The sequence below is a fragment of the Ixodes scapularis genome, unplaced genomic scaffold, assembly GCF_016920785.2.
Source record: "Ixodes scapularis isolate PalLabHiFi unplaced genomic scaffold, ASM1692078v2 ptg001354l_1__unscaffolded, whole genome shotgun sequence".
Lineage (NCBI taxonomy): Eukaryota > Metazoa > Arthropoda > Arachnida > Ixodida > Ixodidae > Ixodes > Ixodes scapularis.
Genome location: NW_024610141.1, coordinates 441,550 through 461,192, shown reverse-complemented (window position 1 = coordinate 461,192; position 19,643 = coordinate 441,550). Strand labels below are relative to the sequence as shown.

The window sequence follows — 19,643 nt, the reverse complement described above, 5'->3', positions numbered from 1 at the left end:
AATGTATAAGAAACGTAAGTGAAGGTGTCTAGATCATTATTAGTCCCTTAAGCCCTAAAATTTAGATTTTACTTAAATCGAATTGTCCTGAAGCTAAAATATCAGAAGCTTTTCTCACGCAGACTGTCGCCCTTCAAAGGTTCCACATTTTCTGCTACTAGTGCTGCATCTACCACTGGACAAACGTTCGAATGCTTGCTTTTACGCCTGTTTTCCTCTGTTGTCAGAGAGTCCAGCTGTAGGACGTTTGAAGGCTGAGGAAGCTTTTGGGGACCTGCAGCAGTGTCTCTTTTAATTGGAAATGGCAATTTTTCCAGACTAAACGGTGTATTTTCCGAATACCCAAGGCTGAAATAAAGAATGTAAGGAAAAAGTATAAACATTCCGAATTGCGGCACTATTGCTGTGCATATTTTGGGCAGTTCAATACATATCATACAGGCAACTGGGGGCGATTCAGCCGTTTTTGCTGCTACCATACAAACTAATTTCCAGTAGTTGTGCGTCTTCTAATAAATATGCTTGCATACGTGTAAAAACTATATAATTAATTCACGAAGAAGCTACATTTATGTAAATCAACCCTGTTCCGCGAGCACTTCAAGGATCATCAGACGCAGGGCCTTTAATACATCTGCGAACCAGCGCATGCAGAGTGGCAGCGCAGAGTCGGGGTCGCGAGCTAATTTGCCGACCACCCAAAGGCCCATGATATCAATGACACTTGAAATGCCTTGAAAGCGGGATGTAATATCGTCCCAATTTATGAACATGCAAGGAACAGAATTCCAGCGTCTGAAACACTTGCGCCACCGCTTCACCGAGTTCTCGCAAGATTGTCTTGTGTCGTGTGGACGGACGGGGAGGTTCATCGGCGGAATTGCCTCCGCCGATAGCTTTCGGGATTTGTAACCCAAGCTTAAAGGTAAAAAAAACAAGCAGGCTTATAAAATGTACGGAAGCACGTCAGTATCGGCCTAACTCAATGTCTTGTACATCGGCTAAACGAAGTCCAGCTCCTCGAAGAGCTTGCGGCACACAACGCCAAACCAGGAAACCGGTGCTGGGAAGCGAGCCGATGCAAGATCGCGGAGCGGAGTCCTCCGCCTGACGTCACGGTACACCTCACCCAATCAGGGCGCATCGACCGCAGCGACGCTTGTATTCGCTCTCGGGGCTATAGAAATCGCCTTCTGCGCGCTACCATCTTTGTCTGCTGAGCTGTGGAACACCTTCTGAGCGTGCGCTGTTGCTCTGCTGTGGGGAGTATCCGACGCTGCGCTTGCGTCCACAGTTCAGTGACTCAGCATTTTTCGCCTGAGTGGTAAAAAATGCAGAGGTGTATAGAATAAAATTTTAAAAAAATGTTGTTTTGGACTATTTTGTTTTTGGCAATAATAGCGTTGTCGCACAATCTAGCCTCGAAATTCAACATTTAATTCTATAAAGTGAGTTGAGGGCGCGCCGGAGAACGGTTGTTGCAGCCGCAGGTTTCCTCAATGCCGTGCCACTTGATGTGGCAGTCACGAGAGCATTTAGAATGACTCACAGGAAGAAGGGTTTCCACATGATGCGAAAGTTCTGCACGGCCCGTTTAGCGCTGGTGACGTTGCCTGTCAAAATCTATCATGATAGCCGAGTTTCGCTCAGACTTGTACCGTACGCATTACAAGTAATCAAATTACTTGTCATCGATTACTTTTTGGAGTAATTGAATAATCAGTTGATTGCTTTTATTAGGCAGGAATCACAAAAGTAATCTGATTACTTTTTGAATGAATAAAAATTACTTCTCACCGTTATTAATTTTCCACGGGACCCCCCCCCCCCCCCCCACACACACACACACACACACATTTTTTTTTTCTTTCTGAAATGACAAAAATAAAATTTGCACCTTTTTTCCAACGGACCAAAGAGATTTTTGCGGAGCTGTAGGAAACGAGGTCAACCCCTTTGTATGTACAGTTTCTGTGAAATGTCCGGGAATCCCCGGTGCGTGACAAAGGCCATTCAGGGCGAAGTTTGAGGGAGCAGACTGTAGCTTTCTAAGCCCTTCGTTCAAACTAAACCCCTCAGGCACGCACACAAAAAATATAAAAAATAAAACAATCCTGCTTACGGTACGTACTCGCGGCCCATAGGAGAACCAGAACCCAAGAATATATAAAGCGGATGCAAAATATAACAAGGCCAGTTCAAATACACGTCAATATCCCATTTTTCCTTTACTTGATCTTTGTGACAAGCAAGGGGTTCGAGTTGAGAGGTGGTCGCGGCGAACTTTTCCGCTAATGGATACTACACATGATCCGTTTCAAATCCTGGAGCTGTTGCTCTTTTGTATAACATGCGAGTTCATCCACATGCGAATAATATCTGGGGAAGCGCATGTGTATGCAAAGAGAGTAAGGGCCTCTTGGTTGCCGACACAAGAAAATAAATAGAGCAAGAAAACAAAATACCCTTTATTTGGAACCAGAGATTCCAAGAAGGTGCAACAACCACGAAGAGAGGACCCGTTTTTTCTTCTTCAATACTTTTGAAAAATGAGAAATATAGGTTGGAAGTAGTTCACTGATATTATTCACTAAAGATATAAGTTTTCCAACGATAAAGTAATCGGAAAAGTAACGGTTACTTCTTAAAGTGATGCCCAATTACTTTTGCTGTCGAGTAATGAAGTAATCTAATCGAATACTTCTTAGCCGAGAGTAAAAGTATTTGTAAGCGATTACTTTTTTTTTTTTAGTAACGTGTACAAGACTGGTTTCGCTCATGAAAAAAAAAAATGTTTTCCAAACATCGTTTGTGTGCCCTTTTCTTTTTCCCGAAAGGCATCTCTTCGGGCAAAAACATCGATAGCAATTAAAATAAACCCGACCTACCGACCTATGACAGCTTTCGAGTGGCAGCGCGCAGTGCCTATCACAACGGATTTACACTACGGTTAATCTGGACAAATTGCGAAATAGGTCCTGTTTCCCATGTACACGCAGTTCGCTCTATAATGAGGCCGCAGCTGGTGTATGCGTCCCCCGTCATCAGACTCACGTCGATTCGCCTATAAAACCGACTAAGCGTGCAACTGAAATCGCAGCCTTCGTTTTACCTCAAGCATAGCCACATCATATCTGCACTCTTCGGACCACAGTCATGTTTGCGCTGCTAAGTCTCCTTTTGTCAACCATTCTTGCTACGGCCATCGCGTCTGACGCCAGTAAGTAAAAATTATTGTCAACAATTTTATTATCATCGCACAAAACGAATCCGGTAAATGTTCGTCTTTGACATTTATGGAGTTTTGAACGCCATCCTTGACTGTCCCTTTTGTGTGTGTGTGTGCGTGCGTGCGGGCGCACGTGTGTGCGTTCGTCTGTGTGCATGTGCGTGCGTGGGTGTGTGTGCGTGTGTGTGTGTGTCTTCTATGGGCTAGATTGTATGCGAAAAGCGTTACGCGTGAGCTCACATAAGCCGTTACACGTAAGCTTAGGTATTGTAGTGCATCTATAGCCCATCGCAGGCACTGTATAAGCATGAAAAAATGTATTGAAGCGTTCTAAGTCATAATTATTCATACTTAATAAGATAAAGAGAAATATGCGAAAGCGGCACCCCTAGAATCTCATGGAATCTGCAACCCGACGCCTTTGCTCGGCGTTAGGAGAAGGTAAGCGAAGGCTGGTGGTGTAGGTTCATTTCACTGCCCTCATGTCCACGCGTGTAAACTCGCAGCGCGTAGTAAAGTTCTTTCTTTCTCGCCGGTTTACGCAGCGCGTAAACCGGCGGAAGTATGATCCTGAGTCAACCACCATGATCGAAATGGGCGCGCACACGGCGGCATGGTAGGGCAGAAATGTTTCTATAGCTGTAATGCAACTGCAGGCGGCGGTGTGGCAGTTCGAACAGCTCAAATGCGAGAGGCAGCCAATTGCATTCTTGCGATCGAGCGGCCGTGGTTTTGGGCGACGGGGCTTTGTATCTTTTTATGAAAACACGTTTGACAGGCACCAGTTTCGTGAGCACCGACGTTGCGTGCAAACTTGCTTCGTGAAACGCGCACTCCCTCGACGTTAGGTGGCTTCACTTCGCTTGTTGCCGTAGTTGTGCCTGTCACGGGGGGTTCTTGCGACCGTGAGTTGCAACTCTGAGGCCCCGGTGGGTCACGGTGCTCATCCTGGGCCAGAACCGCGAATGGTATAAGTTCGGCTTACAACAGGCCGCGCTCTGCGCGGTTACCACTCGCTTCGCCACGATTGGGAAGTTTTACTATAATGTCAGGCTCGAGCTTATGGCAAGCAGTCGAAACCGATCAGACTTCGGCAAAGCGATAATTTGGAAAAAAGGATTGGGGACTGGAAGACGTTTTTGCACCCTGTTTACACGAAGTGCAGAATCACTTTATGGCTTTAAATTTCCTTGAGTAATCCAAATACACGTGCTTTTCAATCCTTTCATCTCACAGTTACACAAGGAGCAGCCTCGCCGACGGGCAGCACGCGACTTGTCTCGATCGTCGGTCGCTCTTTATGGCATACTGGGTAGTGACTTTGGCGTTAGGGTAGTGATTTTAGGATATCCCCAAAAAACTAAGGTAGTTGCTTTCGCGTACGCCGAAACTACTATGGTAGTGGTTTAGACGTACGCAATAATGACTACCGTAGTGTTTCTGGAGCAGTAGCTGGATCAGCGTCCGACACCGGGACCCCACCTGTGCATGCCCCCGTTGCACCAATCGAACGTTCGCCAGTGTGCAATCTCGTCATGCCACGCGCAGGTGAGAAGCGATAGCAGACGACGGGGGCACGGGGGTTCGTCTGCTACGAGGTTACATTCCAACCTAGCTGAACAGAGAAAAAAAGAGTGAATTTTCTGCTAAAAATCGGATACCGCGGGCGACAGAATCAAACGACAGCACGAATGGTAAGCATTTCCCATTTCGTGAAGGAAGCAATTCATAGTCCGTACTTCATTTGCAAGTTTTAAGCCGTTTTGTTGGCGTACAGAGGCTGAAATGTACCGGTGGGTAAAGAAACGTTCAGAATAAATACATCAGCGGCCACTAGATCTTTCTCACCATCCGCGTTCAGGTAAAAAAAAATTTAACAACATTTGTCGACAAAGCTCGCCCAGCAGAAACCCTTGACACCTCTCATTAGGAGCCGAGAGACCTAAACATGGTGATTTTATTGGAGGCTTGGGTTATACCTCTGTGCTTAACATTTAACTACACCAGCTATCTTCTACCGTCTTATTTTGTTTGAGAAAGCTCTCGTTCTCACCTTTCTCAGCAGAGATAAAATTTGATTGATCCAACCACATACCACGATTCAAATCAGAAGTGCCACGCCACGTATTCCTGAAGACTCCAACAGACTAGTTATCAAGCAGTATCTCTTTAAGGGTTCACGCTTAAAATTTATCAAATATCCGAGCGTACAATATGAACCGTTTTCTTCAATGTAAACGTTTATGAGAATTGAAAGATCGCTCAATTTTCGTTCCTTTTTAGTGCTGTTTTGTGATCAGTTGGTAGCGGAAATCCAAGCCGTCTGCAAATATCTCATCGACAGTCGAATTGTATTGAAGTCATCGCAAATATAAACAACACGTTGCGGTGACGGCGCCACCGTATTCCCGCCTGACCTTTTTGAATAGCATGGCTCTAGTTCCGGTTTGAGGTCTATTGTCTTACCAATACATAGATGGCGACAGCATCGGGCTGCACTCGGTGCACCCGGCGAGCTCCTCCGCGGGACCGGTTCTCTGTGCGACACTCCGCGAGTGCGATGCATTCTGGGAGAGAACTCGCGCAGTGCCAGTGCGTGTGAAACACACCCGCTTGAAGTATGATCTGAAAAGGCCTGCGGTAGTGGATGTCTGTCGTTGCACGCGGCTGGATTCCCACTGACGAAGCGTAGCTCCTAAAGGGAATTTCACGACGTCACAAGCCTGCTGGAATGCATTCTTAACTAGTCTTGCTCATTCCAATGAAAAAGAGAAAGTACATACGTGTATCCTGCGTACAAAAAAATAAAAATACGTGACACATTTCGTAACTGAACATAACCAATCATGACGTACCCATTAGGCATGTACGACGCAGTATGTGCTCCATGTGTGTATCAGAATGATCAAGACAAGCTAAAACATTTTTAAACATGGTATCTCTTTTGTGGGGTCCCTTAATTTAATATTTTCACTCGTCCTTTCGTTTGACCGCTTGTGCATTGCCTTTCTACTTTTAGCGGAAAAACTGACGTAACGTGATCTGACGTTACTTCACCAATACACCACTTCAGGTTCCCCACTAAATTTAGCCTCAAAATTAACTTCGGGTTACCTACACACTAACCTCACGTGAACTCAGCGCAAATTTCGTTTCACCGTTCATTTTAGCTAAAACATTGATGTCACGTGACTTACACGCCCATTCAGTTTTTCTGCTATTTTTAGCTGGAAAAATTAATAATCTTTTGATTTGTTCCCTGCCCGAAACGGTAGATTAATGTCTGCTAAACAAATATGTAGAAATGCTTTGTAAATATTTCATCCCATGCATTGTTCATAAAGCTTTGTAGATAAATGTCGCTGCCAAATCCTTTATTTCTTTTTACGTATTCACAGAATGCGGCGTCCGCGGTGGGGCCCAGAATACCGCAGGCGGCATTTCCCAGATCGTGGGTGGAGACAAGGCGGCACCCCTTGAGTTCCCTTGGCAAATCTCTCTTCGGATCCTCAACCTCACCGCCAACTACGAGAAAGGCCACACATGCGGCGGATCCATCATTAACAAACAGCACGTCATGACAGCGGCCCACTGCGTGTACGTGCAAACGATCAACGGCTTGCGTTCGTGTGGTTGTATTAGATTCATAATAGTCAATATACCAATGAATTGTTTACGTCAGCTACCGTTGTGAGCGATGTTTCGTATAGGATCCTCGGTTGCGTACTATTATGTAGGGTTGTCGTGGCACTTGACGTTACTGTTTAAAGTGTCGTCATGCTTAGCGTTGGCAACGTTACTAGATTACCTCAGTTCTGGAACTTCCACATGGGGGGTACCCCCCCCCCCTCTCTCTCTTTATTCTATTAGTAAGGTTCCCGTCCTTAGAAGCGCAATCCAAATTCTCGTTTCAAAACTGCGTGTTCCCTATAATAGAGTGAAACTCCATCTAGACGTTGTGTTTCGGAGCATGCGTATTCTATAGACCAACTCATGATTATAAACAAACCAAAGAGCCCCTAGTGGCAAGCCACCGACGCCGCGCATGCGCGATGGGGTGTAAGCAGAATCGTCGCGTCCCGGTGTGAGTGTGAGTCGCCGTGCTCTTTTACGTGTTTGTATCGTTGATTCTACGTCTTCCTAGCAAGGTCTTGTTAGTTTTGTAGCGTATGGGAAATTAACGAGTCTCGTTACACCGCAATACGTCGTGTAAATAATGTGACCCGCGGCGAATCCTTCCACGTGCACAAAACAAAACAGATGCTAAATCCTGTATCTAAAGATGAGATCCTGCTCGCTGTTTTCAGTCGCGATGGCGCTCGGGCTGCAAAAGTCTGGACGATAAATGCGATGCTTGACGTCGATACTGAAAATCGCAAGCAGAATCCGACCAAGTGGATCAGGCATAAAAAGTCGGTGATGGTCACTCGTAACAATGATCAACATCTCTTTGTTTCTACTGTTTACGCCGAGCTTACTTACCCCAAACAATCTTCAAACTTAAGTCTTTTGAGGCCTGCACGTAGTTCTTATCGCATCATTTGTCTACTGATCGCTGTCGTTTGAACGAGCAGACGACAGTTTGAACGATCAGACAAACGTGAAGACGCACAAAGTGGTACGCACAACAATGCAAGTTTCCCGCGTTCTCGTTGGAGCAAAATAAATAAATCTGACGCTTACCTGTACCCTCAAATTCAACCCAAAGTACTTCCCGCTCAAGCAATCGTGGTCTGACGGTGTCTGTTTTGTTTTTCTTTCCTTTCATTAGATTTATTTACGCTGTCGGACGAACCGAGCAGTCAGATAATACAAGAATACGGATCTTCACACCCTTCCCGGTCGCTCAATCTCTTTGGGCAATATACTACAGTAGAAGTTGATAAAGGATCTTAATGTTGAAAAACGCCGTCCTTTATCAATTTAAGGCTTGGAAATCTAATCACTTTTTATTAGCTATACTCTCATATGATAAACTTTCTATGAGAAAAAAAAATATCTTAGTCGAATCCTAAAAAGGCTGCACATATTTTCTTTTAGGGAAGGCGGAATACCAGCAGAATATGTTGTTGTGGTCGGCGACCAAAATATCAACGTACAAGATCCCACAGAAGAAAGGATTGGAGTGCAGAAGGTAAGTAAAATTGTTCTCTAAAGCATAAAACACTGGTTTATACGTTTAGGTTTGAGTGGAACCGACTGGGCTGTGCCCGCTTGTAACTCCTTACGATGGAAAAACTCGCTGGCACACTGGCGCCATCTATTATGTAGCCCGGGAACAATGCCGATCTGTGTATATATCATTCAATTCTTTTACGCTCGTTCGTTCCCCGTGGGTTTGAAACAATTCGAACAAAGTTATAAGCAACCATTTGGCCTATCTAGTGGATACATTTGACATTGCAAATACGACAACGCCTTCAGTCTAGTTTAACGCAGATCGGAAGTGTTCATCGACTTCCGTTAGATGGCGCTTATGTGCCAGCGTGTGTTTCACGTCGTAAGGTGTAACAATAGGGGCTCAACGCAATGGGTCGCACTCAAACGTAAATGTGTAAAACAGCCTTAAAGGGGCCCTGCAAGGACTTTTTTACTGGATTTTGATTTGCACCGAACCTGAGTGCACTGAACGTAGTAACTTAATCAAAATTTTCTCGAATGGCGATTTATTTTAAAAGTTATAGGCAAATTAAAATTATAAAAAAACATGCAAAAAATAACCTCCTTCATGACGTCCTTGGTTGCTTAAGTGGCCGTGAACTAGACGAGGGGTAGTGACCTCAGCGAGCGGTCACGGCTGCCGCACCCCCTGTCGACGGCTCGAATGGGCGCCACTAAACCATGCTCTAGATAGGCTGTATGAAGCGGGCAGCCAGAGCGGCTCGCATTGCAACCGCTGCGCGATTAAACACTAATTCGGCATGATACTTCATTGGCCACAAAGGACAGCAAACACGGGGTAAAGATGAGTTCAGAACGGGAGCCACTTCGCGCTGCCATACCGCCAAAAAGGCCAAACCGCAAGCCAAAGCTGCTCACCGAAGGCCTTGCGAACGCTCGGAACCGGTCGGATCCTCCAGTCCGTACAATCGTAGCGCCGCCGTGTACATCCGGGACCTTTCTACGCTGGCCGCTCGTTGGCGCCTGATCCCATAACACCTTTCTAGTATGCGCCGCTTTTTCCACCGCTTAATGGCGAGTATGCCGACGGGTCATTTCTTGTTTTCGTACTTTATAAACTTCATTTGTTTCTTTTCTGATCTAAAATAGTGAACAAAAACTACTTTAATAAATATTTGAAACGGTTCGCGCGACTTATATTTTGTAATAATGTAGCAATTTGGGCCCTGTTGAGCTTGATTCTAGTCTGACTGTGTGAAGAGACATGAGAGGTGTAGCATAAGTGGGAGGCCTTGAACCCTCGTGGTTGTGTCGTGCCGACAGTGAAATACCACCACTTTCATCGTATCTTTACTTACTCGGTGAAACAATATATTTTGTGTTTCGAATTTTGTATTTCGACAAAAAAGAAGCTTTTTAGCGGCTCTGACCAGTAGTAAGCCCAGGACCAAAGACGTCACATATCGCGCGCCTTTGGCACCGCGGGTCGCCCCCGTAGGTGGAGGAGGTTTCCGGGTCGTCCGGTTAAAATATGACGCTCTAATATTTAGTTACTCTCTCCGTGCCGGCTGGCTTGCACGAAACCCCGAGGGACGTGGAAACCGCAAAAAATGTAGACGCTTAAATATGATTGCAGGGCCCCTTTAAGCGCCTAACAGGTTCTCTTACCGTTATTTCTCTAATGAAAGATTACAACGCATTAGGTCCGACAAATTGCATAAAAAAAAAAAAAGAAGAATCTTTCGGGTTATATTATATGAAAGCATTATTTCCATATTTGCCTTTGGAAGGCGAGCAAGTTTTTACATTGTCACAGCAGCCGACACCAGTGTAGTGAAGGCCTGGTTTACGCTAAAAACACGTCATGTGTTTTCTTTTTTTTTTTTTTTTTGTGTGTGTGTGTGGGGGGGGGGGGGGAGAGGGGGGAATTGAGCTATTAACAGCAAAGCTACCGTTCCAAACATTTACTGAAAATATAAACTTTTGTATATAGGTGTGCGAATACCGGTTTGGATGGAATAGAGCAAATTTTATCGCTAGTTACGAAAACTGGATGTCAAGGATTGTGTAGGTTATGAACGAGAACGTTTCCGATAGAAATCTGTCAGGTTGGTGAAAAGTTAAACTAAAATTGAGTAAAATTCAACCACAATTTAAAAAAAGAAAATGACCGCATCTCCACGTGGTGAATGCTGTTGATTGGGGCGAAGCTCTGGTGGGGCTGATGATACTGATTTTATTGTTCATAGGTAGTGCTGATGGTGCTGATTTTTTTTATTGCTCAGAGGTAGTGCTGAGTCCCGGGTTGTGTTTCGACTTCATTATTAGCTCTTGAGTTACTACCACATCTCAGAGCCCCCTACTGGTCCCGCAGTCGCGGCCGAGTGGTAAAGGCGATAGACTAGAAATCCATTGGGGTCTTCCCGCACAGGTTCGAATCTTGTCGACTGCGGAAACATATTTTTTCTTCTTTTTTTTAAGAAGACAGATGGGATGGCAATCGATGTGAGCACAGACGCCGGACGGACAAGGCTAGACCCTAAGGAGCTTCGCCCCTAAAAAGCTTTACAGCCGGACGTTTTAAAACCTGTTCGGTTTCTGCATCAAGTATGAATAAATCGCCAGGAGTAGCAGCAGCTTTCATTTTCTTAGTTCATATGAGTCGCAGCAGCAGCACGTTATAAACAAGGCCATAAAGAGAGGACAGATAGGACAAATACAGCGCTGACTAACACCTCACGTTTTTTCTTCGACTTTTTTGTAAGAAGCAGGGCCACGGTGTACAGAAAGAAAAAAAAAATGGAAATTTGAGCTCACCATTCTGACTACTACGCCAAGTAGTATAGTTCCTTGAGGGATAAAAAAAAAAAAACGAAATGGGCGCGGACACATTTGTCATGGAGTCGCGCGACCTCCTCAGCCTCAATAAGTTTTGTTCTACTTAGAAGGTCACCACACCGCGCCAAAAGCAGTGCATTTTCTGAACTGGGGTTCTCGGCAGTGAAGCCCCAGATGGACAGAGTTAGCCGTTTTTGTGTTGTGTCGACGCTCTCGCAACCGATCGTTGAGACATCGGCCCGTTTGCCCGACATACTTTTTGCGACTAGAGAGTGGTATAGAATACACCCCTCCTTCCGTACGCTAAACAGTCTTCGTTCGAGTCTTTACGAGGTCAGTTAGGACAGGACACAGCACAGCTAGCGAAGTGGCATGTTAACATCTTTCGCAGCATCCCCAAGGCCCACCTCGAAGAAGAAATCTTGAGTTGTAAGCAGCTATGAAAATGAAAGCTGCGTCAGCTCCACGCGATTTAGTCACGATTGATGAGGAAACCCATCAGGTTTTGAGACGACGGGCTTAGTTTTTTTGGGATTTTGATTGAAGTCTTTTTTCTTTTGAATTTGACTCTGTAGCGTATGTATAACGCACTCCTATTTTATTCGATCCGTTATTCGCGGAACAACTCCCACGTTTTTAGGTTATCGCCCTCAAACTCAACATACCATATTGCAGTTGGTTTCCTGTCGCTTAAAAGGGTTCTTGGTATACGCTTTAACTTTTTTTTTCTCCCACAAACACAGATAACAGTTCATCCACTCTACAATTCGAGGACAACTCAGTATGACTACGCAATACTGAAGCTCGACAAGGTTCTGGACTTCGATGGTCAGGAGAAGCATCTCATGCCCATCTGCCTTCCCTCGTACTACGAGAACTTTGATGGAGAAACCTGCACTGCCAGTGGATGGGGACTTACCAAAGACCGTGAGTAATTTCGTGCAGCGCATTGAACGAAATTGCCACATATAGGTATGTTTAAATACACAGTATTATTTAAAAAAAAATTAATGTATCCACGCGGCTTTCATCTTGATAATAAAATATCTGTTATGACGTAATAAAGTTTTAGATGTTTATCAAAAAGCGCTTGGTACGGACTTACCGAATTTCAGTTGTCAAACGTGAGCATGCTAAAACCAAACAGTTTGATTTTTTATTTTTTTGTTTTTTTAGGCATGCTAAAGTTCCTTCGCGCTTTTATCGGCTCAGAACGCATTCTCATTCGCTGTAGAACGACGATAGCACGCTTGGTACTCATCATGTCCTGCGTTCTTAAGCTGTCAGTTATTGAACTCAATTACGAAACAGTTTATTTTTATATATAGTTGAGATTAGCTGATTAGAATCCCGCATCATCGAATTGCTAAACCGCAAAAATCATGGGAAGTCGAGGTTACACTTTAGCAATGGCCAAATGCATGTTATGTCTAGTTAGTCCCAATACTTTGGCGTAAAGAGAACTTGCAAGTTATGGTGCAATTTATGTGTTCGATATACTGTTTTTTTTTTTTTTCGAAAGTTCAGGCTTTTCAGTATATACCTGCACCGAGACCACCATAATTTTGGGCCTACAATTTGAGCATGCAACGAATACGTGTTCTGCGCAAGCGCTCTGCTCCAACTAGGTTCCAATGGCGCGCTTCACGCGGGCGCAAATTTACAAAATTTGGCTGCCCCCATCGTTGCTTAAATGTTCTTTTTTTTTTTTAAAAAAAAGGTCGATTTTCGCCACCTGGACGCCTCGATGACAATCTTCCATTCTAAATGTCCTTTTTGCGCGCTTTAGCTACTCTTTTTATGCAAGGTTCCATTCCAGCTTATTCATCCCATCATCTACCTTGTTTTAATTTTTTTTTCACCTTGTCTCATTTGAACAAGTAAAACAAAACTTTTCAATATTACTATGCGTCTTCTTTCAAGTTCACACCTGATTTACCCAGGAGCTCTGGTTCATGGGATTTTGAATTATTTTTTTAATTAAACCTTTTAAAGAGTTTCTTTGCGTATCAGGTAATCGTGCGGAAGTAATTGTTAACGTATGGATTTGTCAATATACATACAGAAATGAAAGAGAGACAGAAAATAGAAATGACACGTGTCGCTTCTACTGTCTTCTACTGCGGTTCGTAGAACAAGCCCGACTGGTGCGTTTACCGCGTTCCTCAATTTCCGCCTGATGACGCCACAAAAGTCTCATGCCGTCAACAAACGCGACTCTGTCGGTGTCACTGCAGCGGTATTATATGTGGCAGACGCCTGTTCTGCCGCAAATTGCTCTCAACTTGACAATTCACGGAACCTTCAACAATCAGGAGTTGGGCCGCCGGGACGACAGCGACACTACCGTTCACTGGTACTTTTTGCCTGGGATTCTTAGCATAAACAGCCAAGATCGCGACATCCGACAGGGTGACACGGCGGCTCCTTTGACGTCATTTAGTCCCACTTTGGGACCACTTTGATGTTTGGGCGGAAGAGGACGCTAAACACACCAGTCAAGGACGCGTTCCAGGGAACCGTACTTCCTAGGTCCCTCATTAGTTCCTTTAAATTAGTCATTAGTAAGTTCAACCCTTCAAAACGTTAAATGCATAGTTTGCTTTGTACGGCGAATAACAGGTAGTAATATGTTTTTCTTCGTCACATAACACGCAGGAACTGAAGGGGGAGTCGACACGAACCCCGATCTCCTAAAAGTAGACTTGCCCATCGTGCCGTACAGTGAATGCCGGAGGATCTACCGGAGAGTAAACACAGTCGATAGAAACACAATGATTTGCGCAGGAACCACAGAAGGTGGAAAGGGGACTTGCCAGGTAAGGGATCGAAAGTATCTGAAATAGCCAGTAACACCACCGTGTTGTACGAGGTTGCTTTGTTTATTCCTGTTAATTGGAATAAAATAGAAACAAGAGTGATGCAAAATATCTTGATACACACAGAATGTCCGATATATGCCCTAGCTACTTCTTCACATAATCACCGCTCATATTAAGGCAGTCGTTATGACGCATCACAACCTTTTGCATGCCCTGCCCAAAATGTTTGCCGCCTGGGTTCTTCGCCATTACATCACCTCTACAATAAAACTCTCAGTCGCAACAGACGTTTTTTTCTAGCCCACATCATCAAGGAGGTCTGTTCGCCCTTCAACACGCTTCACGTGCGGACTATAGTCCACAACTGGTGCATAGTCCGCAGAAATCAATTTGGAATTAAACATAAACGTTTTTACAGCAAAGCTGTTATGCGCTACGATCTGGGAAAAAATGCGTCCACGGATATTGACAGAAAACTCCCCATTGGTCGTGGGAAGTAAGAATAAATAAATCTAAAAGAGGAGGTGAGTGAGCCTTCCTTGGCGTTATTAGATAGTGAGGTTGTTATCATCCTTGTTATCATCTGTAGGCATCGTCCTCGAGGTCGTCCTGGAGGTCGTCTTAGAAGTCGTTCTTGAGGTCATCCTAGAAGTCGTCCGGGATGTCCTCTAGCCGTCGTCCTTGAGGTCATCCTAGAAGTCGTCCGGGATGTCCTCTAGCCGTCGTCCATGAGGTCATCCTAGAAGTCGTCCGGGATGTCCTCTAGCCGTCGTCCTTAAGGTCATCCTAGAAGTCGTCCGGGATGTCCTCTAGCCGTCGTCCTTGAGGTCATCCTAGAAGTCGTCCGGGATGTCCTCTAGCCGTCGTCCTTGAGGTCATCCTAGAAGTCGTCCGGGATGTCCTCTAGCCGTCGTCCTTGAGGTCATCCTAGAAGTCGTCCGGGATGTCCTCTAGCCGTCGTCCTTGAGGTCATCCTAGAAGTCGTCCGGGATGTCCTCTAGCCGTCGTCCTTGAGGTCATCCTAGAAGTCGTCCGGGATGTCCTCTAGCCGTCGTCCTTGAGGTCATCCTAGAAGTCGTCCGGGATGTCCTCTAGCCGTCGTCCTTGAGGTCATCCTAGAAGTCGTCCGGGATGTCCTCTAGCCGTCGTCCTTGAGGTCATCCTAGAAGTCGTCCGGGATGTCCTCTAGCCGTCGTCCTTGAGGTCATCCTAGAAGTCGTCCGGGATGTCCTCTAGCCGTCGTCCTTGAGGTCATCCTAGAAGTCGTCCGGGATGTCCTCTAGCCGTCGTCCTTGAGGTCATCCTAGAAGTCGTCCGGGATGTCCTCTAGCCGTCGTCCTTGAGGTCATCCTAGAAGTCGTCCGGGATGTCCTCTAGCCGTCGTCCTTGAGGTCATCCTAGAAGTCGTCCGGGATGTCCTCTAGCCGTCGTCCTTGAGGTCATCCTAGAAATCGTCCGGGATGTCCTCTAGCCGTCGTCCTTGAGGTCATCCTAGAAGTCGTCCGGGATGTCCTCTAGCCGTCGTCCTTGAGGTCATCCTAGAAGTCGTCCGGGATGTCCTCTAGCCGTCGTCCTTGAGGTCATCCTAGAAGTCGTCCGGGATGTCCTCTAGCCGTCGTCCTTGAGGTCATCCTAGAAGTCGTCCGGGATGTCCTCTAGCCGTCGTCCTTGAGGTCATCCTAGAAGTCGTCCGGGACGTCCTCTAGCCGTCGTCCTTGAGGTCATCCTAGAAGTCGTCCGGGATGTCCTCTAGCCGTCGTCCTTGAGGTTATCCTAGAAGTCGTCCGGGATGTCCTCTAGCCGTCGTCCTTGAGGTCATCCTAGAAATCGTCCGGGATGTCCTCTAGCCGTCGTCCTTGAGGTCATCCTAGAAGTCGTCCGGGATGTCCTCTAGCCGTCGTCCTCGAGGTTGTCCTTGTCGCTCTTGAGGTCGTCCTAGACGTTGTCCCTGAGGTCGTTCACGGGGCCGTCCTAGAAGTCGCCCTTGAGGTCATCCGAGAAGTCGTCCTAGGCGTCGTCCTCTAAGCGTCGCCCTCCAGGTCGTCCTAGAAGTCGTCCTAGACGTCCTCTTGGCGTCGCCCTCGAGGTCGCCCTAGAAGTTGTCCTTGAGGTCGTCCTTAAAGTAGTCCTACACATCGTCCTAGAAGTCGTCCTTGAGGTCGTCGTTTACGTCGACCTCTAGGTTTCGTCCTAGACGTCGTAAAAATAACAGCTTTCCGGTCCTCCATCTTCACGCGTGAAGTGAAAGGACTCTACAATTTTCTTGCTTAAATAGTTCGCACCCGGTGCATAGTCCACAGGCCAGGCCTAGTCCGCACTCCGCCTAGTCGAAACGCACAAATTATCATACATATCACACCTTGACAAATGCCTCCCGTATTAGCTCATAAAGAAGCTCGTATCATACATATATCAACATTAATATACTCCGTTATTCATGAAATCCTCCCCATCTTGTCACGGTAAACTAGTTTAAAAAAACGGAAATACTTCTGTAGTCCGCACCTGTAGACAGTCTACTTGGGGCAAAATTGCAACGTTTAAAGATGTATAGTCCGTAAAATACCGTACTTTCCTTATACACTTTCCACGTCCGTGGCGAGTGACGGTCTAGTCGAACACGGAATGGGATGACCAAAAGCCCAGGCGACAACCTTTTTTGGGAGAGAGCATCCGAAAGCTTGTCCCACCTCGTAATAAATACATAAATGTTTGCGGTGATTATGTCAGAGTAGCCAGCGTAAGTATGTACATTCTGTGCATATCACCAAAACTTTATCGGTCATTTTCTTCCCAGTTCATGGGAAGCTGAAAAATCAGCCCTCTTATTAGTTGCCAAGTGCACACGAAGACCGCATGAGCCGACTGATCGACGCACGCCGATTCCCCTTGGGCATGCGATGTCCAGTGCAGTGTCTGTAGAAGTAACGGGGAAAATATACTCATTACAGTTGCATTACATTTTTTAAAATGCAGTTCGCTAAATTTACAATAACTCCATTGAAAATTATTAAAGTTACAATTACCTGATTAAAAGCGCTAGTGATTAAAGTTACGAGTTACAATTACGTAATTCAAAGCGCTATTGATTAAAGTTTCAATTACTTTATTGCTAGAAGTTATAATTACTTCATTGAAAATGCAATTGATTAAAGTTTCAATTCTTTTGTTGGAAATTCGTTTCATTGGAGATCCATTACGTAATTGAAAACGCTATTTAAATAATTGAAGTTACATTTACTTAATTAAAAAAATCGAATGATTAAAGTTTCAACCCCTTTTAATGCAAATGATTAAAGTTATAGTCATTTCATAGAAAACGCAATTCAATCAACTTGCGATTACTTCACTAAAATCCATTGAAAGACAGTTCTTAATTATCTCAATAGAAGTGGTATTGATTAGGGTAATACATTACTTACATAAAAATGCAATTGTTTGCAGTATTTAATAACTGCCCCCAAAAGTAACGAAGAATACTGTTCCGAAATCAGTTGCATTTCCCTGATATGCTTGCAACATTATTCAGTGATTTTACAAGAATGTGACAAGGTATAGTACATGATATCACCATAAAGCAAAATATATATTTCGTTACGAGGACAAAAATTACAAAAAAAAAACCAACTAGGTATTCTATTTAATCTCTTTCTTGACACTTTCTTCGTTCAAACTTCTGGGCCAACAGATTAATTTCAAAGCTGGGCCAACAACTCAATTTCAAAGTACGCATCAGTCATCTCGCATCTCAGACGAAATCTGACGCTGTTATAATGTACCGTTTCTCATAGATTGTACGCACCGTTTATCGCGCAAATATTGTAAAACCATCAGTCTAGTTATACGCAACTCGAAAGGGTTCCATCACTACTCGAGAGATGGCGCAAGTGTGTTACAGGATTGCGAGACCTTACAACGCACAAGGTCACAGTCAAACGCCAATGTTTGAACCAGCCTTTACTAGTTCACGCGACATTCTAAAAACAGTTTATACTAATTTCCAGGGCGATTCCGGAGGACCCCTGCAGTGTCAAAGGTCGGATGGCCGCTACGTGCTGGCAGGATTGACATCCTGGGGTACCATATGTGCCGCTCCAAATCAACCTACCGTGTTCTCTAGGGTCTCAACCCAGCTGCTTTGGATTTGGCTAACTGCTGGAGCGACTCCGTAACGGACCTGGCCTTCGCAGCATTTCATACATATTTCTGCGGAACAGGCAGTGTATTTATGGGCATGATAAACCGACAAACATGCATCCAATAAAGAGCCATCAGGGTTTACATATCTCTACGGTTAGGATTAATTTGTAAAAGTAAACTGTTTGCTATTTTGACATCAGAAAACGGCGACATATACATTACGAATGCACCGAACGTCGATCGACTTGTCTTTCTCCTAATCCCTGCTAAGGTGCGAGAAGAGAGTTGTGTCTGAACAAGGCGAGCTAAAGCAGCAAACGATTGCTTTCGCTTTGAGCATCTCCCGGCACGGGCACTGTCGGTTGAGGGGGCTTCGCACAGGCGCTGTGGCGCGTCGCAAAGCCTTGTAAATTGTGCTTGCTAATAAGGTGGGTTCTCGCGCGGCTCCTATTGACACCTCTAGGTGCCCATTAAGATTCCCCTAGGCATGTCGAGCCATTTCATGGCATTTGCCAGAAATGCGGGTGAATCTTCCTCACAGCTGCTCCCTAGCCAGGCGACGCCGTTCAGACAACTTTTTCATCTTTCATTCACTCTCTGTCATTGTACTTCTGTATGACGTGAACTTCAAAAGCCGATCAACAAGCAATAACAAGGAAACCGCCCCCAGTAGCCCATTTCTGTCTTCTTTTCCGGAAAGAGGAAAACCCTAACGCAAGAAGCGGGCCATTGCCTTGACTAATGTGTACCTGATTTCGACCGCGAGGCGGTGATAGTGTTCCCGCAGTAAAACTTGGAGCGAAATGAGAAAAGGAGGAAACGGTATTTCGACCAGCTTCCTGAAAATGGGAACACTTATAGCGTAAGCGTACGCTGGCTTTGATACCAGCGTAAGGACTGGCGATGACATCTTCTGAAGTTATCTGTAAGTTAGTTGGTCTCTAAATGATTTATGTCTAACATGAGAATAACTTGTGTTCTAATTGTTGGAAATATAAATTTTGAAAGAAAGTATTCACAAGCTCTTCCTTTTAGTCTATTTGGTATCTCAAGAAGCTTGCCTTCCCTCCTCCCTCTTTCCCCTACCCTTGACTTCAATCAATGACACATTCCGTGGCAAAAGTTTTTAGAGGATGAAGAGGGCAAAGATCAGACGCCGGAGGTAACGAATTGCTCCATCACTACTTAGAATCAGAAAACGCCAAAAGACGTAACATGGCTCTTTTTTTTTAAAAAAAAAAGCCCCAGTAAATGCGTCACCTATTATCTCAAATCATAATTTCTTTGTGAAAAATTGTAAGCCATTCCACTTTATGAAGCTATTGGCCAGCAAAGCTGTAGATTACCTCCACAAATGATTCATCAAAAGACACACAGAAGGACTTCACCAAATGTTTATTTACAGTATATATACATCATTTTGAAACGGTAGTGATGATTCTTTTGTGATCACTATGATATATACTTATGGGTTCCATTACAACTTTGGTGGT

General features: G+C 45.0%; 1 protein-coding gene across 1 annotated transcript; it reads left to right on the top strand.

Annotated features, from left to right (window-relative positions):
- Positions 1 to 3,156: 3,156 nt before the first annotated feature.
- On the top strand, positions 3,157 to 18,182 carry LOC121834547 (plasma kallikrein-like). Its single transcript, XM_042288253.1, has 6 exons — positions 3,157 to 3,220; positions 6,628 to 6,826; positions 8,270 to 8,363; positions 11,932 to 12,115; positions 13,847 to 14,007; positions 18,015 to 18,182. Exons 1-6 carry the CDS (start codon positions 3,157 to 3,159, stop codon positions 18,180 to 18,182), a joined length of 870 nt encoding a protein of 289 aa, XP_042144187.1.
- The last annotated feature ends 1,461 nt before the right edge of the window (positions 18,183 to 19,643 follow it).